Source organism: Barbatula barbatula (genome assembly GCF_947034865.1).
Source record: "Barbatula barbatula genome assembly, chromosome: 7".
NCBI classification, from domain to species: Eukaryota; Metazoa; Chordata; class Actinopteri; order Cypriniformes; family Nemacheilidae; genus Barbatula; species Barbatula barbatula.
This window is the reverse complement of record NC_136770.1, coordinates 23,134,705-23,160,798: the sequence shown is the minus strand read 5'-3', so window position 1 is coordinate 23,160,798 and position 26,094 is coordinate 23,134,705. Positions and strand designations below refer to the sequence as shown.

General features: G+C 39.6%; 3 protein-coding genes across 9 annotated transcripts in view; 1 reads left to right on the top strand and 2 right to left on the bottom strand.

Annotated features, from left to right (window-relative positions):
- rap1gapb (RAP1 GTPase activating protein b) overlaps window positions 1-2,008 on the bottom strand; it is a 60,911-nt gene extending 58,903 nt beyond the window's left edge. The window contains exon 1 of one of the 4 annotated variants that reach the window (XM_079459694.1): window positions 1,765-2,008. In XM_079459694.1, coding sequence (XP_079315820.1) covers window positions 1,765-1,850 — 86 coding nt within the window. In that variant the 5' untranslated portion in view covers window positions 1,851-2,008. The remainder of the gene's footprint in view (window positions 1-1,764) is intronic. The other 3 variants (XM_079459696.1, XM_079459693.1, XM_079459695.1) reach the window with 3 other exon arrangements.
- sun2 (Sad1 and UNC84 domain containing 2) lies at window positions 1,525-10,856 on the top strand. Of its 4 annotated transcripts, none has more exons than XM_079459699.1 (18): window positions 1,525-1,810; window positions 5,398-5,518; window positions 5,605-5,732; window positions 5,848-5,937; window positions 6,012-6,071; window positions 6,153-6,246; window positions 6,330-6,391; window positions 7,067-7,173; window positions 7,272-7,352; window positions 7,450-7,503; window positions 7,672-7,715; window positions 7,800-7,917; window positions 8,005-8,214; window positions 8,345-8,429; window positions 8,590-8,705; window positions 8,800-8,967; window positions 9,047-9,136; window positions 9,223-10,561. In XM_079459699.1, the coding sequence occupies exons 1-18, from the start codon at window positions 1,747-1,749 to the stop codon at window positions 9,334-9,336; spliced, it is 1,806 nt and encodes a 601-aa protein (XP_079315825.1). In that variant the 5' UTR covers window positions 1,525-1,746; the 3' UTR covers window positions 9,337-10,561. The 4 variants fall into 4 exon arrangements, with proteins under 4 accessions (XP_079315825.1, XP_079315826.1, XP_079315828.1 ...); XM_079459700.1 differs by lacking the exon at window positions 1,525-1,810 and adding an exon at window positions 3,171-3,497; XM_079459702.1 differs by lacking the exon at window positions 1,525-1,810 and adding an exon at window positions 4,714-4,851 and having other exon boundaries at window positions 9,223-10,856.
- Window positions 10,769-22,986, bottom strand: slc2a1b (solute carrier family 2 member 1b). Its single transcript, XM_079459705.1, has 10 exons — window positions 22,618-22,986; window positions 16,383-16,478; window positions 14,464-14,624; window positions 14,132-14,372; window positions 13,884-14,046; window positions 13,607-13,794; window positions 13,412-13,516; window positions 13,215-13,316; window positions 12,909-13,112; window positions 10,769-12,803 (listed from the first exon to the last, which is right to left on the bottom strand). Exons 1-10 carry the CDS (start codon window positions 22,630-22,632, stop codon window positions 12,606-12,608), a joined length of 1,473 nt encoding a protein of 490 aa, XP_079315831.1. The 5' UTR covers window positions 22,633-22,986; the 3' UTR covers window positions 10,769-12,605.
- Between the last annotated feature and the right edge of the window lie 3,108 nt (window positions 22,987-26,094).

Below are 26,094 nucleotides of genomic sequence, written 5' to 3'. Positions count from 1 at the left end.
TCATAGGCATCAATAGGCACATGTGTGTTTGTCTTGTCCAAAAAATACATGCAGGTTTAAGACACGCAAACTAACACGCAGGACTGTCTCTATTCCTCTAAACAAAACTTAATTCATAACGCTGTTCATCAACAATACATTTTGTGGATTGCTGAGCCCAGAAAGAACATTCGTTTAGAAAAAAAAACATATTTTGTTTCAAATTGAAAACAGATCAAAATTAAAACATCTAAACTGAATATATAAATGTCGTTTTCACAGTAACTCAAGGTCTCAAGAATCACGCAGGTGGGAGCAATCTTCCATAAACCCCCATTATGTCTTCTTAGACACAAAATATCGCCTTACACGTGCAATTGAAAAACTGTTTCATCAGTACTGGCTTGTAAATAATCGCCTAGCAGATTGAGACAGAAGAAAAATATCTATCCATTTAGTTTTAACCCGAGTGTAACTCAGATCGAAGAACTCGTGAGGTTTGTTTCATCGTATGCACGTGTGTGTCTGTGGGTGTGAGACACACTTGATCAGTCTTGACTTAAAAGCCTTTCATTGAAATACATTCTATACACACACGTACACACTACACGGTTTCCTTGGCAACAGCAAAATGGCACTGAAGATCAAATTTTGGGAAATCACTTTCCCCTCGCATTCATCACCTGCTTTTCATTCAAAATGACCTTTAAGCTGATTGTGGCTCGCGCGAGTGTTAAAGTGCGTTTCGAGTTATGATGAAGTTGGACATCATTTAGCGCTTTCTGACCTCGAGCAAAGCTTTCTGTCTGGGGAAAACGGACCGAGATGTATTGATGACTCAACTTGCACTTTAGTGCAATCACATTTTTAATCCAATCAAACCCTCTCTGCTCTAACAACAGCGAGGATATTAACAGAATAGGTGATAATAAAGCACGTTCAGAAATTAGAATAGGTTGGAAATGCAAAAGTAGAGGGTGAACTATTGAAGGTGAGCTCAGTTTAAACTACATCTTCATTCGTACCTCTGAGAGACGAGTGTGACATTTCATACATTCTTTCAATTCTCCTAGACGGCTTGTTGCTTTGATAGATCTGCTATTAACAACACAAAGGTTTTGTTTTCAAAGTCAAAGCAAAATGGGCTTTTGGATGTGAAGCATACGTTTTAATAATAGTGGGGCTTTTGCTGGTCTGTGCTAAAGCGTATTTGGCAAAATAACAAAGTTTTTGTTAAAGGTCTGTTTGTTGAAATCATCTTTCCAATTTGAATAAAACTGATACAGATTTATTGAAACTACAGAGTCCAATACACTCTATTCAGAGCTCTTAGAATGAGAAAACTTGGAGAACAAGTAAAAAAAGCAAATAAATGTTAGCACTGGACAGGCTGTCATTTAAAATAATTTGATAATACCTGAAAACATCTGGTTACAGTTCTGTGTTTAATGCCTAATGTTCTTAAGAAAGACCAATGGCGCCCTCTTGTGCATCACAAAAGTTACATACCACTCAAAAATTCCTTTTAAAAATTTTGAAAAAGTTGTAAACAAACAGGACAAATGAAAAACAGACCAAAACCTACCAATAAAAGAGAAACCTCATGATACACCTCAATTATATCACGAATGCGTTTAATGGTCATAAATATTGTTTACGTGGCGTTGTTATTTATACAAAGCATGTTTTATTTTGCCATGTCCTCATGTTTACAGTTACGTAACGTATTTGTTTCTTTGCGATGTTTAAAATGTTGTTTATTTACTCATGAATGTTCGTACATACCTCTCACGGTCGCCGCGTCTGCGTAAATTCAACTGCTTGACTAGAGGTGAGTTTGACTCGATCTTCTTAAGATTTAAAATGAACATTTTCTTCTGGTAATCTCGTCTGCCAAGCGTGTCGTTTCTCTTGGTAGTTTTGTGGTACTTGCTAATCACCAGTTTGGCCTAACTGGGTGACCAGACCAGCAAACCAATTGGATGGTTTAGACCACAGCTCAAAAACAACCTTACAACCAAAATGACGTAAACAGACAAAGTACGGCCGTGTGTTATACTCAACGAAAGGCCGAAGAGATTTCTTTTAATCTTATTAATCGATGTTATCCTGTCAAAACTTTCATGGTTTCAAAATTTAAATGAAGTATAGACACAATTTGTACTTTCTGTGATTCACAACCAGAGACCTTTTTTGGCATTGTGATCATACAAGAAAACTTCGGCAAGACATTTGCCAGTTCATTGTAAACTATGTGAAGACTTTGAGCTCGATTTTATTGGGGTTTTTCATTTTTGAGAAGCGATATGAAAATATATTTTTTCTTTGCAACTTAATAATAATTGTATCCACAAATGTAAAGTTATGAAAATTCCCCCAATTTTTATCACTTCAAGATGTTAAGATTTATATTAGATCCTTATCTACATCTTGTAACAAAAAGGCTGCTAAAACTTTGAATGAATGCAAATTGTTTTGAGTGTTTTATTTATTTTACTTTGCTCCCTTTATTATTATTATTATTATCTATTATCACTTTATGTTTCGTCTTTGAATTCCATTGTGATGTATTATGTATCAGTCCCTGAACCTTTGGCTTTTCTGTATGGCCTATATGACCTTTCACTTTTGTACTGTAAAAGTAAATGTTCAATAATACTATATATGTATATATATATATACATATACGCACACGCACACACACATATACACCGCCCTATGTAGTATTCGAATTTACCATTAATGTTTGTCCCCAATCGTAGTATGTTGAAATGCTATTTTCGACGTGTAGACCCCTCGATTGGTCCACTAGACGCATTGAGCCAGTTGCGGCATCACGTCGACGGGGCCGCCATGTTGGACCGGGCACGACCGGCCACGACAGAAACACATACGAGTGAACGGGGGGTTTCCCAATAAAAAGAACTGCGTTTATATGTCTCACCGATTTCAATAGTTTAGCATCTGTACAGCTAGAGTTACGATCTCGGAAGTTTAACACGAAAGTTGATTAATAGTCATAGAAACTCACGATTGTCAAGCTTTAATTTGGCTAATATATTGTCGAATAATTATAAGGGTGTACTTCAATACTTTCTCCATAGAGTTCATGTGCCTGTTATAAGTAGTCGAATGTCAGTTATTAATTTAAACCTGAACACAGTTTAGAAAGAACAGCATGGGGGGCGCATGCGTCTCGATCTCGTGCGTAACTAGATGGCGTGGCGGCGTCACCCTAAACAACCCGACGCGTCGACGAGGGGCGGAGCCACGTCGCCGACAACTGTCAAAGAGACCCTTCCTGATAACGTGAACTCTTCCGTCCTCAAGCATCTCGTCTTACCGCCATCGAGTGCGTTATAACTCGCGTAATTCAAGTTTCCACGACGTCGTTTGAGGGTGATTCGTACGTGAGGTTTCCATCGGCGTCCCGTTACTGTGAAGCGGTCTCGGATGAGCGGTTCGCCTCTGCCCTGACGATTTGACAGGCTGAATGTTTTCAGAGACCCGCTGAGAAGGTGAGACGACCACGAGCGGGTGTGAAAACTTCTTACACGACTATAGTTTGAAACGACCGTCGCCTGGTTGCGTGTTTATGCGATGGAGCGTCACAAGCTCGCCTTGAAGAAGAAATGATGCTGAGAGAGCGTTTCTTTCCGTTTAAGAGATGCGCTGCAACAAAACGTGTATATGAGCGACAACTGTAGGCAGTCAGTCCAGGAAATACATTCAAAATGGATGTTCATGTCTGTTTTAAAGTTTAGAGTCTTGACGGAAGTGTTTGTCTGTTTTTCCTTATTTAACATCTAACATTTTGTTAAATATCTCATGGATGCTGAAGAAAAGCTGCCAGCACGTGTCCAGCGTTAAAAACCTTCGTAAACATGACAAGAACACTTTAATGCAAATTCTAACTTAGTCAAAAAGGTGACCACACTGAAAATGCAACAATGTAACGTGTTGATGTATTTCGAGTTTTTACGTGACAAAAGAAGATACATTTGTATCACTCCATACTTTTGAAAGGTTCACTGTTATTCTGAAATGTGTTCATATTAATGACGTATGTGTCAGTGATCTTCATAAAAGAGAAGCAAAAGTACCCCATCCTGCCTTGAAAGACTTGTTCTGCGGTTGAAACCGGGACGAATAAGAGAATAGAGAAGGTGTGAGCATTATAACTTACTTTATAACTCTGTGTGTGTTTGTTTTTAGTTTAACTAGTTTACTTGGCGCCAAGAAATAGAAGTACGCAAAATTGTAGTTTTTGTAAAGAACCCAAAGGGGTAGATTTAATATAATAGAAATGTAAACTAAAGAAAAGAACGATTTATTTAATGGACATTGTTGGTCTGTACTGAAAACACCTCTCCAGATAAAAAGTCAATTTGTTTATTCTGTGAAACACAAAAGAAGACATTTCTATAAATGTCTCGGCGGTTTTGTGTCCATACAATGGAAGTCTAGTGGAAAACTAGTAACTTTGTATTAGCACCTGTTGTACTATCGCTCTTTGTATGACATGTCGCTTATTGCTCCCCGAACTCTTTGGATAAAAGCGTCTGCTAAATGACTAAATGTAAATGTAAGTCAATGGGGTTCAGTGTTTGTTTGGTGACCGTCGTTCTTCAGAGTATCTTCTCTTGAGCTCTGGAGGAGAAAGAAAGTCATAAAGGTTTGGAAAAACATGAGGGCGAATAAATGTTGAAGGATTTTATTTTTTTAGGTGAACTATTACTTTCTCAGTTTAGTGTTTGACCTCCAGTATTGTGAGTGCGCGGGCGGGTCTGATGTTTAATGCTGTTTGAGAGTATTAGCTGTTTCAGGATTAAGGATCTGTTGGGAATAAAGAACAGGCTGTTTCATCACACCGTGAGTACTGTATTGTTCTGTATTGTACTGTGTTCGAACAAAAGGTCAATAGGAGCACAGAATGTTGTGGAACCTTTGTGAAGTAATCGGTCAGAGAGGGAGTGGAGAAGGTGGATAGTTTAGGTTCTGGTTGGGAGATTGTCTCGACGTGTCCTCTGTTCTCTTTCAGGTAATCTTCAGCTAAAAGCCCCGTCATGCTGCTCAGGATGAGCCTGCAGGTTCAGATTAAGAATTAGACAGAGATCGGCTTCAGGCTGTGCTTTTTATTTTTTAAACTCATTGTAGTTTTAACATTTTGTTGTTATTGTGTTGGTTGTTGGTTGTTGAGGTGTTCTGGTTGTGAACGCCGAGTCTGCCACAGCTCTTTTATTTCTGAGCTTCTCCTTCCGCTCGGGATTCGATGCGGGTTGATCTGTGTGTTTATTTTTCTCATCATGTTTTATTGTCACATTCCGTCAAACGTGGAGGAGAGCTGTAAATCAAATCATTTTTATTTTAATGAGATACACATGAGATGTATATGAAATGATTTTCATATCCCTGTAGAGATGTCCAGGAGAAGCTCAAGGTTAGTGTCCAAAGGGACGTCCTTACTTGACGATGATGCTGCCAGCACAAGCTCCACAGGATCCACCGGCCACGTCTCTTACAAAGAGAGTCCCGTCAGGTGAGTGTGTGTGTGCATTTTTGCAAATACATTGTTGTTTTTTCTTAACATAATGAACATGACACAACCCTGTGTCTCTCCTGTAGGATCTTTAAGAAGAAGAGCAGTCGCAGGAGCGCAGGCAGCGTGTCCCGCAGCTCCAGTCGTGCCAGCAGCGTGGGTCAGATGCTGAGCGGGCAGCGCGCTGACCTCATGGCCAGTGAGAGCGAGAACGGTCAGTACTGATGGACTTGGCCTTGATGTGTTAAACGGAGCCAAGAGTGCTTTTCGTAAGCGCTGAAAGTTTAAACGCTGTGTTGCTTGAATTCTTCTCAATTGCTGTTTTTCAGGAAGGACGTTTGCCGTTCAAGGGTTTTCCTCTGGATATTCCTCAGCTGAGGAGCATTATGACAAACCCATCACCTCAAGCCCCAATACAGGTTTTTATTGATACATTTATAGAGTATTTTCTTTTGCTTAGAATGATTAGAATTATAGCTCTGCTTTGTTCCAGGTTCTGCCCAGTCTGCGTCTGAATCCGAGTTTAGCATGTGGGACGTGTTTCGATCTCCAGGTATTAAACCTTTATCAAACAGTTGGTGTTATTCTGCTGCAGTATATCGCATGAGGTCACATGTTTGCGTGTTTGTTTCAGCTCAAGCGTTAGTTATGTTGTACTGGTGGATGGGCAGCACGTGGTACAGCTTCTCCTCTCGTGTGTCCATGATCAATGTGTTTCTGCTCAGCAGGTACAGTGCTCTGTGTGTGTAAATATATATTTATAAGGATGTGAGTGGGATGTAATTGTAATTTACTCTCTCTTTCTTTATAGATGCACTTCAGATATAAAAAAGGCAGCTGTGCTCTTTCTCCTCCTCATCTTCCTCATATTTGGTGCGTAAATGAACCTGTAGCGACATACAGCCGTGGATTTTTAATTTCAAATCATTATTTCTAGATGTATTGTGGCCATTTCAGTCCAGTGTCTGTTGAATTTCAACAAAATCAAACCTCAGGAGTGACGTAAAGTCATCTAACGGCAATGTGAAAGACCGGTTTCTCTAGTTTTCATTTTATGCATATAAATGTAAAAAGTAACCATATATTCTTTTGAAGTTTTGGAAGAATATTGTTAGTAGTTCACAAAAGGAAACAAGAATTATAATTTTACATAAAAGTCCCCTGTGAACCGGACGTTGCAATTGCGTTTTGAAAAGGAACTGGCAGCAGACTGACAGTTGAAGGGGAGGAGTTAACGGATGCTCCGCCCAAGCGGTCTAACATACGTCATTTAAGATGGATAGTCATTACAGGAAGGAAGTGCATTTTCAGATTTTAACTGCAGAATACGAGGGCACAGAATTAAATAAAAGAATGAACCATATTGATAAACTTTTTTCAATAAAAGCTGCAATATTTCATGTAAAAATAGACATTGTAGTTTTTAATTTCACTGGGACTTTAAAATCAGAAAAACTCTGAAATGGTCTCTAAATATTTTCTGCGGCTGTAGAAAAATAATGCTGGAAATTTGTTTTGTTTTCTTACATAAACTTCTGTGCTATGTAGGAATATGGTACTGGTCCCCGTTTGCTATTTCTGCTCGTCCGCGTGAGGTTGTTTCTAGGACTCCACCTGTTAAACGCACAGATGAACCCGTAAGAGCAGAAGTTCATGTGAGTCTTATTTTTAGATATTGTTTCTTACTCTTGTTTTTATTATTAGTTTAGTGATACGTGCACAAACTCACAGCACACGCTTTTTTGATCTTTAGGACAATTTCCATCAATTTGCCAGCCTGTCTGACTTGAAGGATCAGATCAGCAGCTTATATCTGACAGGGGCCAACCTGATGGTGCGTAATTCAGATCTAAGGATATGAGACATTTCTGTACCTCTGTAAATGGGAGGGCGTGCAACAACTCTCAAATCACAATTTGTTTTTCTCTCAGAGAGACATTGAAGTGCTTAAGCTGGAGAGTGAACGCCAGAAGGTCAGATCTGAGGTGAGAAAGCTACATTTGACAGTTTTCATCTCAGTATATTTACACACATTACCACATTTTGTTTTTGTTTCCCTCCTCCAGTTATGTTTTTACTGTCACAGCAACAAAGAACAAAACAGGAAATCGTGTTGTTTTCTTAACTACAGCTTGTGTGTTTGTGTTTCCTAGATGCTGCAGACTGATATGAGGTTTATGAAAGATCAAATCAAAAGGTACCTTTTTCATTTGGACGTTCTGTTTGACATTATTTGCATGTTTCTGACACAAATATCACATTTCGACACCCCTGCCCACAGTGTTGAGACCGAGCATGTGCAGCACATTTCGGACCTGAAGTCAAGCGTCACAAACCTGCAGTATGACTCCAACCTCCTCAAGGAAAGAGTCGATGCTCAAGATGCTCTTAACATCAATGTTAGTGAGAAGTCTCTTTACCCTTTGGTAAAGAATACTGGTGGAATATAGGCCAAACTCAAAATCATGATGTCATTTCCTTGCTAGCTGAAGGCAGAGCTCTCCGAGTGGCTGGTAAAACATTTGAAGGACCCAGGATCAACTGTAGTGTTCCGACCTGAGCTGCAGAGGGCGCTGGAGGATCTGGAGAAACAAATATTAGACAAACTAAAGCTTGACAAGGAGAGCGCCCGAGACACGTGGAGGACTGTGGGAGAGACGCTTGAACAAGAAGGAGCCGGAGCTGTCACTATAGAGGTCTGAGGCCTTTAGTCTACTTGATAATGTCTACACAATGTAAACGCTCTAATGTCATAGATATTACCAGATACATCATCAAGTTGAAATCTTTAATAGTTTACTTTAGTACGTATTTCTTTTGTAACAGGATGTGAAAGGAATCGTCAACAGGGCAATTCAACTGTATAGAGCAGATGGTATCGGAATGGCGGACTATGCTTTGGAATCTTCTGGTAGTCATTTTTTTAAATATGTTTTTGGTGTTTATCGTTGAATGTGTAGTACATCGCTTTAAATTTATATTATGGGATTATGTCATTTAAAAAAAAAGAATGTGTCAAATAAAAATATAATAAATGACCTTGATAAGCTAACAGTGAGCTTGTGTTGTAGGTGCCAGCGTCATAAACACACGTTGCTCAGAGACATATAAGATGAGATCTGCGTGTCTGAGTTTATTCGGCATACCCCTCTGGTATCAATCTGAAAGCCCTCGCACGGTTATACAGGTAACTCGCTCAAAAAAACACACGGACACTGCCAAGACCGACCGCATGCGTTTCATCAGATTGAGTTTTCTAAACCTGTCTGTTTGCGATTTAGCCAGAGCTGTATCCCGGCAAGTGTTGGGCGTTCCGAGGCCAGCAGGGTTTCCTGGTGATCTCGCTGTCCTACCCGATAAGAATCACCCACGTGTCACTCGAACACCTCCCCAAAGTTCTCTCTCCAACGGGACGCATCGACAGCGCGCTGAAGGATTTCGCCGTTTACGTGAGTCCCTATTCCGCATTTCATCTTGTTGTAGACTGTTGCGTCTTTAAATCTGATGTTGATGATCTTGCACGTGTAGGGTATGTCTGAAGAGAACGAAGACGGAAAGCAGCTCGCCACGTTCATGTACGACCAGGACGGAGAGCCCATCCAGACCTTCAAGCTTCCTGTACGTCCACAGCACACAGGAAGTCAAACGTTAAGAAGTGTGTCAGTCGGGTTCTAAAATGTGTCTTTTCGTTCTCCTTCCTGTAGGAATCATCAGACATCTACAGCGTGGTGGAGTTGAGAATATTAAGTAACTGGGGTCATCTGGAGTACACTTGCGTGTATCGCTTCAGAGTGCACGGGGAGCCTTCGCTCGGCTGAGAACGCAAATCATTCTAGTTTACTCTATGCAAAAGTCAAGTACGCATAAAAAAAGTGCACTGAATTCGCAGACAGACAGACAGACAGCTTCCTAATGTACCATTACCAAAAAACGCACACAGACATGATTATACTTAAATGTGTACTAATATGGGTTTGTTTGCATTCCTCACATTTCTTATATTGAAGATGTATTTTTAGTTTTAGGCAATAATTTAAAATAAAGACCTAATAATATTTCAGTTTTTATGAAGGATATGATAATAAAATGTGTAAATTGGTTTTGACTGAATGGAGGACTAAGCTTTCTTCTGTATTTAGATTTATTTTAAGCAGTGTTTCTGGATTGATTTGCTCGTTCAACTATAAACTTGCTGAATCTTCCAAAGTATATTTTGTAATAAACGTTACACGTGACCGTATACCTCGTGATATAACATTACAATAGTTTAGATAGTTCACCTCAAAATGAAAACTCTCATTATTTACTCGCCCTCATGAGACATTTCTTAAAGAAGTTTTCTTTTTTGAGTGGTTTTTGAACGACACAAGGGCGAATAAATGATGGCAGGGTGAACTTTGACTTTACATGATGATGACGTTTCTTTAAGCAGTCATTGTGTTCCCACTCTTCAAAGACGTTACAGAGAGTCATGAGTACTAGAACTGTCAGATGATGTGTTATCTCCTCTGCAGGGCAGAAGGACCGGAGTGTAACTCAGGATTTGGGTTTAAAACCAAAGTGCTCTTTATCGCATAATATATCGCTTGTCTTTTGTATGTATATGTGCTTAATAATAAGACAATTCGATTCTTGAATGTATACTGGAAATGTTCATTGAAGGTATACATGTTTGTTTGTGCATTTATATTGCTATTCTTCCACACATTTCATGCATCTTAATGGAGCTTGCAAGCTTGTTGGCAAAGTTTACATTACGTTGTCGGCCGTGTTTGATATATTTTGTATGAGAAATAATTTAAATGCATTTAAAATGGCACCTACTGTAATGCAAGCTGAATGTGGCTATTGCGTGAAATCTGAATGTTACACAAACAGTATGGTTTCATTATTTGGTCACTTTAAATAAATACATTTCATTGTCTCTTATGATGCAACAAAATGGAGATTGAATAATTGTGGTTGCGAGGAGTGTATTATTGGTGTTAATTGTCAGTGTATTTTTCAATTCATCAGTTAGATTATTAAAGTAAGGTGCTTGATTTTCAGAGGCCTGTCGAAAACTCTCCTACAAACTGCTGAAAGTCATTCCTACTGCTGGCAGGTCAAATCACGTTCCAACAATCTATAACTGACTGGAGAACTGTGTTGGTCTTATACGTACAGATGGTTCGAGTGTGAAATGAGGACAAGATGATCCGACAACACACAGATTCATAAAACTCAGAAACACTACACAACACAAACAACTGTTTTTGTAACAGTTTATTTCCATAAACAGTGGAAAATAAAGCAAATAAACTAAATAAATTAGATCATCTAATAAATACAGTATGGTAAACAAAAAGACAGCATGGTGTTTACATTGTCTTACAGTATTGACTACCATGATAGTGCATTAAAGAAAAGAGGAAAGTGTACATTATAAAAACAGGGAAACAACAACAAAATAATCACACTTTAAAACTACTAGTTCTTGTACAGAAAACTCTCTCAATCTATTGTACATTCACTATTTACAGCAACAACTGCGATTGAAACCCCCTAAACGAACAGTGTTTCTTTGAGTGTTCGTAGCAATACACATGCTCAATTTGAAGATTTAACGTGAACGTGCACAACTCTTGTCATTATAATGTGAACGCAAGTTTACAACCAGATACACAAACGTATGTCCCCATATGGAATGCTGTGGGGGGTAAATACTACCTAGGAGGGGTTGTGTAAAAACACATCTGATTTAAAACCGGGTTAACCTGCACAAACCTCATTCAATATTTGCATTCGCACGATACGCCTGGACAAAATCACATACAAGGTGTGAACTAACAGGACCGGACATCAATGACATCAGAGTCTATAGAGTCTATAAAAGTTGATCAATGAAGCGTTTCATAGCAGGAGAGTTTAAAATATTTGCACAAACTTGTCTTAATAATCTAAACGCATATTTTGTTTAAAATGTGAAACTACCCTTAGAATCCTACGAGATAGAAAAATGCCAAGGCACAGGCCAAACTGTCCGAGCATGTTTGACAGCAGATTGTTTCACTAAAAAACACACTGGGATCACCGGTCTCATTTTACACCTCGTCTATGGCAAAGCAGCAACAGGAAGGCTGTACGGTACACTATCACGCCACTGAATTCTGTGCATTTGGTCGCTTTAAAAGTGTTTTCTAGCTGGACAATCTGTTAGGTGAGACTGTGCAAAAAGCATGCATGAAAACCTCTGACCCGGTGTAGATGTGGAAGTAAAGCTGTCTTGAGCTGATCTGACATCATGAACGTGACATTCCAGGAGTATTTATGGGTGTTTGATTGACATTTTGTTGAACTTGCACTAATACTTTCTGAGAACAGATTAAGAATATATATACTCTATTGTGCATTATAAAGTGACTGGTCTTTTATTAAAGGATTAGTTCATAGAAAACTGTTTTCATCTTTGAGCGAACCGTCTGCTTAAAATTCTTTGTGGTGTTTGGCTACGTAACTAAATAAAACTACATATTTGATAAGAAATGATCTATTCATCAGCTCATAGAGTGTAATTCAAAGTCAAAGCAACTCGATTTGTTAAAAAAATATAAATACACTTAAAAGATGTGATTAAAAATATCTCATAAACAAAACCGATACATGGGGGATTACACTACAATGTGTAAAAATCAGTCTAGCTGTGCAGACTGGTGACATCATAGATACGCATGTCATGCATTCGAGCGGTAACAGAGCCTCTTCTGGTTGTTTAGCAAAGCAACAGCGCTCGAGTGAAGATTGACAACAGCAGTGATACAAAATTGAATCGTTACACAAAACAACAGGAGTTAATTCACCGTCGGTCGATTTCTAACGTCAAAAGAGCAAAATCGTCCACGGCACAGCAGAAGTAATGGTAAAGAAATATTTAAACCCAGCAGCCAAGAGGATCTGATGCAAATATGACACAGGCTGGACACGAAACTCTTACTCCGTCGCTCAAACTCACGTCTTGTGCGCATCGTCTCATAATCAGCTGTGGGGAACTAAGAGGTGTGTGCGACCGGGGAGGGGGAAATGTTTGATTGACAGCCAATGGCTTGGCTTAAAGTTGAGAGTCCGCTCCGAGGCTGTTGAGTTCTTCAGGTGAGTGTTTCTCTGCGCCCGCCATTGTCTGGCGAAAGCCGGAGGAGATTTCGTCGAACGTCCGTCCCTTGGTTTCTGGAACTTTGAAGAAGGTGAAGACGAAGAAGCCAAGTAACAACACGGTGAAGATGACGAACACGTACGGCCCGCACACCTCCTGTTATGGCGAGCGAGAGAGAGAGAGAAAGAGAAACGTTTAATTTGCTAATTCCAAGATTTTTGATAATTTACATATTCTGTAAAAGAAATCTTGTGCTCTTACCTGCACATACTGGAAGCACATGCCCACGATGAAGTTAGCCGTCCAGTTGGAGAATCCGGCAACAGCAAACGCAGAGGGTCTCGGGCCTTGACTGAACAGTTCGGCCACGATGAACCACGGGATTGGGCCCGGCCCGATCTCAAAGAACGCCACAAACGCGAAGATGGCTACAATGCACACGTAGGACATCCACTCCAGCTGGTCCTACAAAAGTGATTGAACCCAAACTGTATTTTAAAACCTTAAATAAATATTTACACGACCTTATTAAGTATCACATTAGACTGTGTGGTCGCATTTGCCTACCAGAAGGGCGAGAGCGATGGTCATCAGTATAGCAGATCCAGCCATTCCCAAGAGTCCCAAGAGGTGTAGAGACCTGCGGCCCGCCCTCTCCACCACAAACAGCTGCAAAAGACATTATCAAATATTGATCAATTAATACACGACTGACAAGAAACTGTGAATTTACACATCAGTATGTTCATAAGCGTGTTACTCACCGATACTACGGTGAAAGCGGTGTTGACCACTCCAGCACCAATAGTGGCGTACACGGGCTGCTTCACATTCGCTTTCTCAAAGATCGCTGTAGAGTAGTAGAACACCTGCAAATCCATGTAAACACAAATCCCGGGTCAACGAAACTTCCTTTCTCGTCATGCTGAGACATTACAAGAGAAATGTGAAGCACTCACGGCGTTGATTCCGGACAGCTGCTGGGACAGCTGCAGCATGATGGCTATGAAGATGGGCTGCCGGTACAGCGGAGAGCGGAAGAGCTCCAGGATGGTCACCTTCTTCTCTCTCATCATCTGTCTGCTCTCCTCCTTCATCTCCTGCATGTCTGTGCTCACGTCAGACGTCCCGCGCAGCTTTTTCATCACTGCGTACACACGAGATACAGCAGTTGTTCTGAGTTATTTACTGCAGGGTCTATGAACCTGGTTGACCGACCTGGGATTGTGTGCTTACCTGATTTGGCTTTATTTTCCTCGTTGCGATTGATGAGTAAGAATCGAGGGCTCTCTGGGCAGAAGGGCAGGAGGCAGCACTGCAGAAGGGCTGGGATGAAGGTAAAGCCCAGGAGGAACGGCCACATGGTGGCGTTACCCATGATGCTCTCCAAACCGAAGATCTACACCATTGGAAACATAATGACTATAAATACAAAACTCAGATGAGACAATGTCATTTGCTTTAGAGGGATCAGTAAAGTGTACCTGTGCCATGAGGATGCCCACGACAATGCCCAGCTGATGAAGGGTGCCCAGGGCTCCTCTGAGTGCTGTGGGTGCCACCTCACCAACGTACATGGGCACAAAACCAGTGGTCAGACCGGAATAAAGACCCACCACGAACCGTCCGATAATGAGCATCTCGTAAGAGAAGGTCATCTTCGAAAAGCCCATGAAAGCTGCGGCTATAAAAGCGAGGACATTTGCCATGAACATGGAGTTCCGCCTAAAATAAGAAAGACAGAGAGAGACAAATGAGAAAAATAGAAAACATCGAAACTGTATCGTGTTATTTTATAAACTGGTAATGTTTTCACCTTCCGAAGCGGTTCACAAACAGCCCAACGGAGAAGGATCCGATAATGCCGCCAACAGAGAAGATGGCCACAGACAGGGACCACAAAGTGGTCATGGAGCTTTTAGAGATGGGCTCTTTATATCGCTCTAACCAGGTTTCATTGTAGAATGTCTCAATGATCTAAAACACACACATACAGTCGCAACATTACATTAACGTATCAACAATGGTGGATAGTCAGTTCTCAATCGTGGTTCATTTAAGTAGAAAGATGTTTCTCCTTAAAATTCTTAAAAACAACAGAAACAAATAAGACAATTGTTCACACACATGAAAATAAATATTCTAAATTGTACAGGTAATATCATCTGCATTTGGGTAATTTGATGAGTTCATGTTGAGATCTTCGATATTTTGACCAATCTGAGCTCAGTTCTTGAGGTCTCTGATTTGAATTCCCCTCTAAGAAGCGAATGCTGACATTTTCTGTTTTTGTTTCTTATGCTTTAGTAAAGTGTCTGGTGTATTACGGTTTTGTCCAGTAGGTGGCTCACTGACCGGTGTAAGGTTTGTGATGAAAAATGAGACCCATAGGGAGTCACCTTTCCACGGTCGCTCTTTGCTACGTGACATGCTTGTGTTTGAAAACACAAGAGCGTCCGTAACCCGAAGAACTTGTCACTTTAAGGGAGTGTACTCTCTCTCTCTCCCTATCAAATTCTCCCTATCAAATGTCAGTCACCTGCTGACATCCAAGCTACAATTTACAAGCCTTCTATATGATGCATTGACAATACCAGTCTTCTGTGACAACTCTCTCTCTCTCTCTCTCTCTCTCTCTCTCTCTCTCTCTCTCTCTCTCTCTCTCTCTTTCTGATGAACACACACAAGCTGTCTCTCTCTCTCTCTCTCTCTCTCTCTCTCTCTCTCTCTCTCTCTCAGCTGCCTGACACCTGCGGTATGCCGAAAGCCCTTCAGCATCACCAAATTATCAGGCAAGTTATGTGCCTGAAGAGTTAAATCTCTTAATATACAAACCACTTACACAACACAGTTTTTATGCACACGGTGTGCGAAAGTTGATACACATAAAAATTCACATAATTAATTTCAAAGACACCGTTCAAAGACACTAGTCTTTAGTTACCAGCTTCTCGAGGATCCAGTAATCTTATCACTGTGATTATTTATAGAGCAAGCTAGGTCAAACACACACACACTCATTTTTGGCCTCGCACCCTTGACTTTTGCACGGATCACTTAAAGCAGCAAAACCGAATTGTAGCCGTGCTGATTTAGTCTTTTACATAGAGAAGCATGCGAACACCTCTACTGTCTGTCTGGACGGTTTGACGAGTCTAATTCTCCAGCTCTCGAGGCAGGAAGGGGAACACGGGCGAAAGAAACACACTCTCGATCCTGACGTTAGAAAAGCTTCTTTCACACAACCAAGAGCTGGCCCCTTGCCCCAGCGTGCTCAACTGAACAGGCTGTGCAGTGTGTAAAATGACCTGAACTGAGAATGTGTTGAATGTAAAACAGACACAGCCTAAGCAGGTGAGCAGATGCTTCTGTCCTAATTGACTTATAATATGTAGATAAAGGACTGAAACTCCCCGGTTATCTTCCTGGAATTAAACATGCAGCATTTGTTATCTTTGTGTACGTGTGTGTCCACTGTCAAACAGGGCTCGGACAGCTGCAGTAGTGCATTATTATGAATAGGGGGGTGAGGAGAGGAGGGTTTTGATAATGTCAGAGGTTTAAGGACGACTGGGACAAGAAGCTGGTCAGTAAAGAGCATAAAATGCTTTGCACCAACATTGTTCACAATTTGTGAAGGGATCTTTAGGTAATATAGACTGTAATGCTGTTTTTGTGACATCTATAAGGGTTTGGTTTTCAGGAGCTATTGATGTGCGTGTTCTCTGTGCTCACCTTTTGCGGGGCATTGATGACACCCGTGTTGTAGCCGAATTGCAGAGATCCGATCACAGCTGTCCCAACGGCCAGCATCAGAGGAAGGGTCAGCTGCTGTTGAGAGAACAATATAATGGAGTTCAGCGAGATATTTTTAGTAACACAACAGAACGTACTGAAAGTTCATCAATCTTTCTCATTGCAAAAACAAAACAGCAATGACATATCAAATTCTGCCTAAAGCTATGGTGTTGGCACGAGAACATCTGTACTTTTAAGGATCGGCGGGCTGGGTGTAAATGTGCCTTTTCAATGTCTCTGACTTCAGAATACAATTTTGTTTGTTTACTCATATAATTGTATTTCATGCAACTTTATACAGAAGAATCATTTAACTGATAAACAGCTTCATAAGACTGTAATGTCACAGCATTTTTAATGTTGAAGGTAATAAAATGCGATTAATACATATGGGGTAGCCACTATTCCTATTGTTCCTATTTCCAGCATCACCCCCGTCCTAGAAGGACAATAGAAATTATACAATACAATAGAAATGATTACCCTTCAGTAAGAGACTGCATTTTCTCAGGTTTGGTTGAAATGATTCAGTACCACACAGGGAAGTTCTTGAAAAATACTTAAATATTTCCTCATTACAACCCATAATAAACTGAAAGCTCATTTGATTGAACTATTGTGTGCCCTTGTCATACATTCCTTATACATACATATAAAATGAACTCACAGGTTTGTCTGTGGAAACACTGAGTTAGAAATGTAACTTGTTAAAGACAGATGCAAGTGGATGAAGGACTTATGCTGGGTTCACGCCAAACGCGAACCATCGCGTTCCACGGCCCTTTATGGTTCGCAGGAAAAGTTCATAATTTTCACGCCTGTTACGCGAAACGACAAATAATTTCAATCTTTGGAAAACGATATTGATGCACGTTTCGCGGCAATCGCGCCACCCGGTTTGTGTCATTTGCAACCCCTGCCGCACGTTTGCGTCTGTACGTGTCTTTGCACTGACTTTGTATGTAATATACTCGTGCAAAATGCTTAATTCGCATTTGGTGTGAACCCATTGCTAGCCAAAAATGACTAGTGGGTTAATGAAATAGAAAAGGATTGCACAAACCCAGACGGCAGCATCTAGCTCCCGTTATCTCAAATTGAATCGTATAAAGAGATGGACATTTACTCCACACGCCGTGAAGTCACCCACCTATTAAGACAGCGGCTGCTTTAAAACATGCTGACCGACGCCATGTTGAAAAAAACGTTGGTTTACATTTGACTTTATCAACATAATTGGAGTGTTTGACAGCTTTAAAATTAATGAAATGTAATGAAAGTACTTGCGTCACTTGCTTCAAGCACTCCTTAGGTAAAGTTTACTCTACATACTCTGCCCTACTTTTCTCTTACTTACACAATTTGCTATTTATTCTGGCCAAAGAATTTGGAGGGCTCAACAAATGTTGTTAAAGGACTTTAGACTTTCTATGTTTTTATTAAACTCTTATTAGAGCAAGACATTAGCATGCTCCATAAGACTGTAAACAGCTCTTCAGTTTGAACATTTTTAGGCGGTGGTGCTCCTCCGCTATAAACAAATGACCACCGGCTTGGGATGTTTGTATCCTGCCTTTCATCCACACAAACACAGACACGCTTCAACTTTACACGGCACGCCAAAAGCTAAAAGGGGTGGGAAAGGACACACCTTCGCTACCTCTATACAGGAAGAGAATTGCATTTCGATGAGGTCACGGCTGGGCAGTCGAACCAGCCCTGCAACAGGATGCCACATATACACACAAGCCAAGCCCTTGGGATGTCTGTCTAAGGACAAAGACTATTTCGACATACGTTCACTACTACCGAACCTCTTTAAAAAATGTGATAAGAACGGCGTTTATAATCTCACATATGCAAAGGTCCTAAGACAGAAGCTTTGTCCCAACCAACTTCCCTAAGAAGTTAACTACATCCTTCCTGCGGTTGAAAGAAACATAGGCTTTGATAGCAAACGCAGCTCGGGAGCGGAGAGGGGTTTGTATCTCTTTAAGAGAGATGAAGGATTTGGAAACTATCTAAATATGGAAGTTTTTGACTCGTCTTACTCCAGGGCAGCAGGGTTATGAAACATTCCTTTTCCAAATGCCTGGCTTATTATAACACCCAAGAAGACACGAACATTGTCATGATTCCACATACTTGTTCACAAAACAATATAAATGAATGGAATACAGTGTGCACGTATTGGGGCCGGTTAGACAACTGCACCATTTATAATAACATCATTCTACATCTAAATAAAAGGAAACTTCTAGTTTCTCTCCGAATACATGCAGGTCGTAAACAGACACGCCCTTCTGCTCACATCACATACCTGCAGTTGACATAGAGACAGACAACATTCGTACAAACAGAAGACGTTCATTGATTTCTAACGATAAGCTTAAAGTAGAAACAATGTCTCACTTCTTATACACTAAACAGTCAAATATCGATATTTTTATATTGCAATGCCTATACACACCATGTTTACTAGCATTTTTGTTTTGAAATGGACGTCACAACCAAACTAGCATGCAAATAAACCTGGCTATTATTCAAGGCAAAGCTCAGAGCTTGCTTTTGTTTTTAGACCCCTAGACAACACATTTGAGACGATATCCACGCTGCATAGGGCCCTAGTGCATAAAAGCTTACGCCAAGTGTTCCGTGTGTGTGCGTTTGAGGCCTCTTGTTAGTTGTTCATACTCAATGCAAACCATAATAGTGCATTGCAATAACATTTAAACTAGACATTACCACTTTAACAAAAGCAACACTGTAATTGTGAAAATTGCCTCATTAACTTCAATAAAAACCACTGATGTGAGGAACTGCATCTTCGATTGGATAAACAAAACAACTTCCTTACTCTTGCATGAGTGTATCAAGTTCTGCCCCTACGCAAAAAGAAGGAAAACAATGTTTTGACATCTTTACTCAGAAAAGCCAAGGTAAGAAAAGCCAAGCGACGGCACGGAAGAACACCATCCTGTTTTTAGAATGTCAAGCATTTACCCAGAACTGCATTCATAGCATGTTAGTATATGACCAATTTGCTTCCTCGTCTATTCAACCAACATTAAGAATTTGTAAATACAATCAAAACGCTTTTATCATTCTTTGTATTTAAGTTCACAAGAAAAAGTTATGGTTGAAACCACTCTCAGTAATTAACTAATATTAAAAGGCCCCAATTGTAATTTGGGAACTGGAAGTACACTTGAAAAAAATGTGTTGATGTCATTGTATTTAATAACAAAACAGCAGACAAACTGTAATTTAACGTAAAAACCAATCCTCTTCCAAATGAAGGCAAGAACATTTATTGTGGACCAGTCTGTACACGTTTTGGTTTTCCAGTTTGATGAAACACATAAATGGTATAAATGACCTCCACTAAACATGACTTTGAGACTAATTAGTTAAAAGTCACTGGAAAGTGCCAAATAATTGTGTTTTGTGCAGATGCCAAACAGACAAAGATGTCTCTGTCTATCTCACACACACACTTTATCGAAGTGTGATGCCATCGTCATGTTTTCTTTCTCTTTTCATGCATCTATTCCAAGCTGCTAGTTTCATACTTTGTAACTAATGTCTTGGTAAGACGTAACCAAGCTCACAATTCAATTACAATGTTTACTTTAAGCGCATCGTGCACGGCACAAACTGTTTTATTTTTTACGACACTCACACTAACGCGGCTGTTGCTACAATATTTCATTGCATTGCGACAATATTGCAAACATTATTATGTAACCTACGGTAAATGATCCTAAGCTGATTTTTCCCTCCCTATTAAAAGTTTTGTTCTAACAATTACAGCCCAAGCCCAAATCGCCCTTGATTTTATGTAATGGTACTTTGTATTCCACTAATCCAAAATCTGAAAGAAATCCCTTATTAATGCTCATTAGGCTGAAGAATGACAGTAAAAGGAATATACACACTCATACGCGGTCATGCAAGGACGGAAATAAAGGCCGTCTGTCCTAAGAAATCAAAACTGTTTCCAGTCTTCTGACAGTCTGCATTAAAAGCAGGTTGCATCTAAAGATCAAAATGTAAGCTTCCTCACGAATTCATTTTTTATGCTTAACCGTGTTATTTCTATTTGATATAGCACAGGTTAACTGTACACCTGCCGCTTACTTGAGTTTACAGTCGTCGTTTTGTGTCGGCCGTCATTTATAAAGTTGAATTTAGGGTATTAGCAATAATAATATTAACTATTATTTTAACGCCAAGGCTGTATTCAGTAACGGAGCACATCCACATTCACAGAAGAGATGCATTTTAATCTATTCACTGTCATTATTCATAGATATTCACATCAACAAGCGTTGTGGTGAAGTCGGTTTGTAAATATCCAAGCATTATTTTATTTGTATTGCAAAATATTATATCAAAACCTTCCCTGCACAAAAAAAACGCCATCTCACGAACCAGTTGTTTAATTTCAAAAGCTGGTTTGGTATGAAAAGCTTAAGCGCAAGGCTTAACACCGAGTATTGTGTATCCACGTCGATTCCCTATTATGCGGCACACGACCAGGAATGAGTTAAGCGAAGAGCATTCAAAACACTAGGCAGTGTGCTGGGAACAGGTCAAGAAGAACGTGACCTTTGTTGCGGGGTGGTGTTGAAAAGCCAGCTGTGGCGCTCATTCCCCTAAGGAAAAGGTCCTTCATTCCCAGCACATCTACTGAAAACTCAAATTAAACATAACACAAAGAACTGAATGAACCGAATCTTTTCTTAATGTGAAGACACGTCAAGTCCTAAAGTTAAAAAAAAATGTATTTCAAATATGAACAGAAACATCCTTATTATAAAGACACTTGTCTTAACCTGTTCAGTCCTGTTTAATCTTTATTGTCGTTTAATTAAGGGTTGCACTTCATCTATCACATCTTTGGTTAGGTTAGCCATGGATAACAGTCTACAAGTCACGTATGTACGAGTCTTCTTCTGCTCAGTATTAGTCACTAGTTTGGATAGGGCCAGACAGACAGAGTTTCTCAACAACGTGCAAATCATCCATTTTAATGTGATCTTAATCCTGAGACAATAAAATGCCACACAAATAATGTATACATGCATTTGAACGTAAACAGTCACGTACATCAGGGTTCTGGCAGTAAAATACCTAGTTAGATAGCACTTACATTTACATTTAGCAGACGCTTTTATCCAAAGCGACTTACAAAGAGTTCGGGTAGCAATAAGCGACATGATAGTACATTAGGTGCTAATACAAAGTTACTAGTTTCAACAAAAGCCACAACACTACCTGTTCAGAGAAGAAGGTTGGTATAGGTTTTTTTTTCATACGTCTGTCAAGTATTCACTTATTTGCACATTATATGATGTCTACAAGGTAAACAGGCCTTTATTATAGTCACGACAGAAATGTATTGTAGTAAATGTTCATGTTTGAAAAAAAGGAAATCAAGAAAGATAGAAAACACGAAATCATATTTCTTTGTAATATTTTAAACATAAAATAAATAATAAATAAAACGAAGCACTGAAATGAAAAAAAGAAGGAAGGAAGGAAAGAAAGAAAGAAAAAAGACTGGATGGACAGACAGACAGACAGCTTTAAGTGAGCACGTACACCACGATTAGGGAGCTCACTAGGTTTTTTTACGAGATGGACGGGATGGATGGATAGATGATAGATAGACAGACAGACAGACAGACAGCTTTAAGTGGGCACGTACACCTCGATTAGGGAGCTCACTAGGTTTTTGACGAGTACCCGAGTGAAGAGGAAAATCATCATCACTAGAAATAAAAAAGTAAGGAAGTAAGGAAAGAAAGGATATCTTTAAGTGAGCACGTACACCACGGTAAGGGTGCTCACTAGGTGACGAGTGCCCGAGTGAAGAGGAAAATCACCATCACCAGAGAAACTGTAACACCCGGATGTGATCTCGATCTTAAGACGACTCTCAACATCTGTTACGAGTTTGATTTGGTCGTCACACAACTAGTTCGTCAACTTTCTGTGGCTCGAAGTGTGATCCCGTGAAGCTATGCGGCTAACCTGACAGAGAAGAACGCTTATCTAAGCACGTGCCAACACAAAGCACTAAAAACACAACTGTATGTTTGACGTCCTCACACAGTGTTGCATTTTGACTGAAAACTAAAATGTTTTTTTTATTTAGTTAACTTACCTTTCCGTCCTCCATCGCGCTCTATCGGAAACTGCGGTGACGTCTCGAGGCGCTTTGACTTCGGATCAAACCGAGTTCTTCTCGAGTTTCTTCGGCGCAAAATGTTACAAATAAAACACGCGGTCCAAAAACAAACAACTTAGTTAAAAAGTAAATAAACACAACTTCGCCGAGGGAGTAGCCTGAACAGAGACCAAGAGCAGATGCCCTCAGGTGTCTTTCACGAACTCATTCTGATATCTTGAGGTAACTTTCTTTTGAATTCTCGGTCGTTTCTCTTATTTTCACTCTTGTTTCTTCTCTTGTCTCGTTTTGTGCTCGTGCCGGTAAGTCTGAGATGCTGTCCGGGGTCGCCGGGTTAATATGTATGACGCAACCTTGGGGCAGGGCTGAGATCAAGCCTGTGATTGGCTGATCGATGTGACGACGTACACGGTGAGTGCGTAAGAGCATGCCAGCGTGCGATTGTTAGTAGAGTTGTTATTTTGGTTTTTTAAATATTAATATTATATTACTGTTATAAAGTAGTATTAAGCCATTAATAAGGGACGTGTTTTATATACGTTGTCTTTCTTATATACGTTGTCTTTCTGCATAAGAAGCGTCTACTCTGTTATAAATATGTTATAACAATTAGAAATGTAACAAAAATGTAGCCACCCTACATAAAGACATGTTACTGTACACTACATTATGGACAATAGTAAACTGTAGATATCATACTTGTAGTACTATAACCTAGTGTTCAACAATAAATGGAAAAACTGTAGTATACTGTACTATAGTTCAATTCAACTTTTCACAATTTGCATTGTTCCAAAGCAGCTTTACAGGGGAAAAATAAAAAACCCAAAAAGGGTAAAACACGCTACATGGTGTTTTATATAGTAAATTAAATTATTCCAGTAAATATAATCTAATGTCAGCATCTCCTGGTGGTTTATTTAGCATATGTTGCATTTAGCATATGTTGTATGTTGTAGTGTTTATTATAGAACCGCTCATAAACAGTATAGTATAGGTTTTTTGTACAGTTTACTGTTTTAAATAAACAAAATATATATTTTACTGTGGGACAATAGCAAGTCTTAAGTTAAAAGAAGGCTAATATGGCACGACCCCTTTGCATATTGTAGTAAGATGGGACGTGGGTTTCCAGGTAACTATGTGCTGCTGACTACTGTACTACACTGGAGCCCAGATTCTAGATCAATGCGTAGAACACTAGATTTGTAGTCACGTTGCACACCTCTTTGGAGAGAAACTCAAAAGGCAATTGTATCTCACTACAGACAAGTCACAGTGCATCGTGGGAAACCGTCGAGATGAGACGGGTAAATACGTAACAACTAAATACGACACCGAGGTTTTGTGTTTCTTGGCAAAATAATCAAGCTGCAAAAGCAGGAAACAAGCAAGCGTTCGCCCAAGAATCAAAACGGCACACAAATGAGAAAATACTGACATAAGGTAAAAAGTGCACACCCTTTGTCTCATTGTTAATTTCTTTTTTGATATTCTAAAACAAACAAAAACAGACATTTTGGAACAATATGTGATGAATGTTTTAAAGGGGTAGACATTGTGACGGTCAAAAGTAAATAAATAAATAAAAGTTAAATAAGCAAAAGCCAGATCCAGGATGTTCGTCAACTCAAAACTTCAGAGGAGTCAATCAAACACTCGAACAATGTTATAAAACAGGCTTTAGCTTAATTATTGATTCTATTCTCCATCTATCGAACATCCCACTGTGAATCAGAAGAATTACATTGAATTATGTTGCTAAACTAGATTTTTCTGGCATGACACAACCGCTGTTTACACTTTGTTGACATAAACAAAGGGATGCAAAACTGAAACAATGTCACAATGTCACACTTAATCAATGTTTATTTGAATGCCTTTAGGTACATAGTCACATATGTAACAGCTTATGAATATTCAGAATATAGCCATAATTGAGACTTGGTATGTAATGTAAAGCGTATAATGCCATTTATTTTTAAAATATGCAATTTTAATCCAATTCATATGTCTATCAACTGTTTTATGTCTAAACATATTTTACAATAGCAGAATAAAATGTATACCTTGACCAGGATATATAGTGGTTTGATGTTATGCCATATAATAACAGAAATATCAGCAACATTTGAAGAATCAAACCTTTGTCTTGGTCATTTTTAGGATTGTTCCATAAAAAGCTTGGAATTCCTGACGAAGGAAACAGGCTTTGGTGTGTGGGCCTTAGTCCTGAATACAGCCTGTCAATCACTCCATGACAGAACAAGCTGCCATCTCCTCTCCTGGCTGGGTCTGCGAACAATTGCACGCTTTTGTTTTGTTAATGTGCAGAGCCGGCCTCCACTCTCATTCCCTAGTGCGTTTCAACCGCAATGACCAGCAACCGCTTGCGTTCAACGCAAGGGACTCTGGTTAAGAGTAAGCAATGTAAATCTTAATACCTTAAGTACAGTATGTTTAGCTGGGTAGATAAATGCACTCATCTGTACATCTGACTTACCTCATTTTTCATCATCCCTGTCAAACAACAAAATGTCAAAATTAGACACGGAAATCACACACCGTCTGCTTGTGAGTTTCATAAACCTGTTATATTAAATACAATTATAACACTTACGATAATGAAATGTTCCGTTGGTTTGCATCATATAACTGTTTGAAATTGAGTTACATCTTAAGAAAGAATGGTGTTGCCTATTCATTGCTATAGTGCTGTTGCTAGGGCTTTGCTATGCGGTTGTTAGGGTACTCAGAGTTTCTCTTGTGTGTTGTTATGCTGTTGCTAGCAATGCTTGGGTGGTTGAAATGTTGAATTTGATCACATGTTCACAACCTACATGACTACAGCACATCCACAGAACAAACGATGTGTGCCGAGTTACACATAAGGTTTATTCAAATCCCAGGGGAGGAGGGGCTTCATTGAGCTGAAAGTTGTGAAAACTGACCAGCACCTTTGAATACGGAAACAGGACAATAGTATGCGTCAAAATACACCAGACAAACAATCACCTCGCATCTACATGGGGGGTTTTCCTTCGAATGTGCTAGAATAAACAGTATGGGACCCCCGAAGCCTAAGCCGGGACTTGGTTCAAGTGTGCTGAAGAATAAGAGGTTTAATTTCGCAAGCACGTCCAAAGGTCTCTCTCAAATGGGAGATTGAATTGTAAGAAAAGAATAGTCTGCTTGAAAATAATATGAAAATCATCATGACTGTAAAGAAAATAATGCGACAGGATGATGACAGGGCGCACCACCTGACCTTTCACCCGCAAGCAACATCACTTCTCCAGAAGAGTAAACATACAGTCTAGTTAGCAATCTGGCGTTACTAAGCAAAAGGAGGTTTTGGTAAATGTTAAAAACAAAGTGTAAAACTTGCGCTGTCACGTCCAAATCACTTTGAAATCGTTAATCTAACCTAAAATCGATAATCTAAAAAAACAT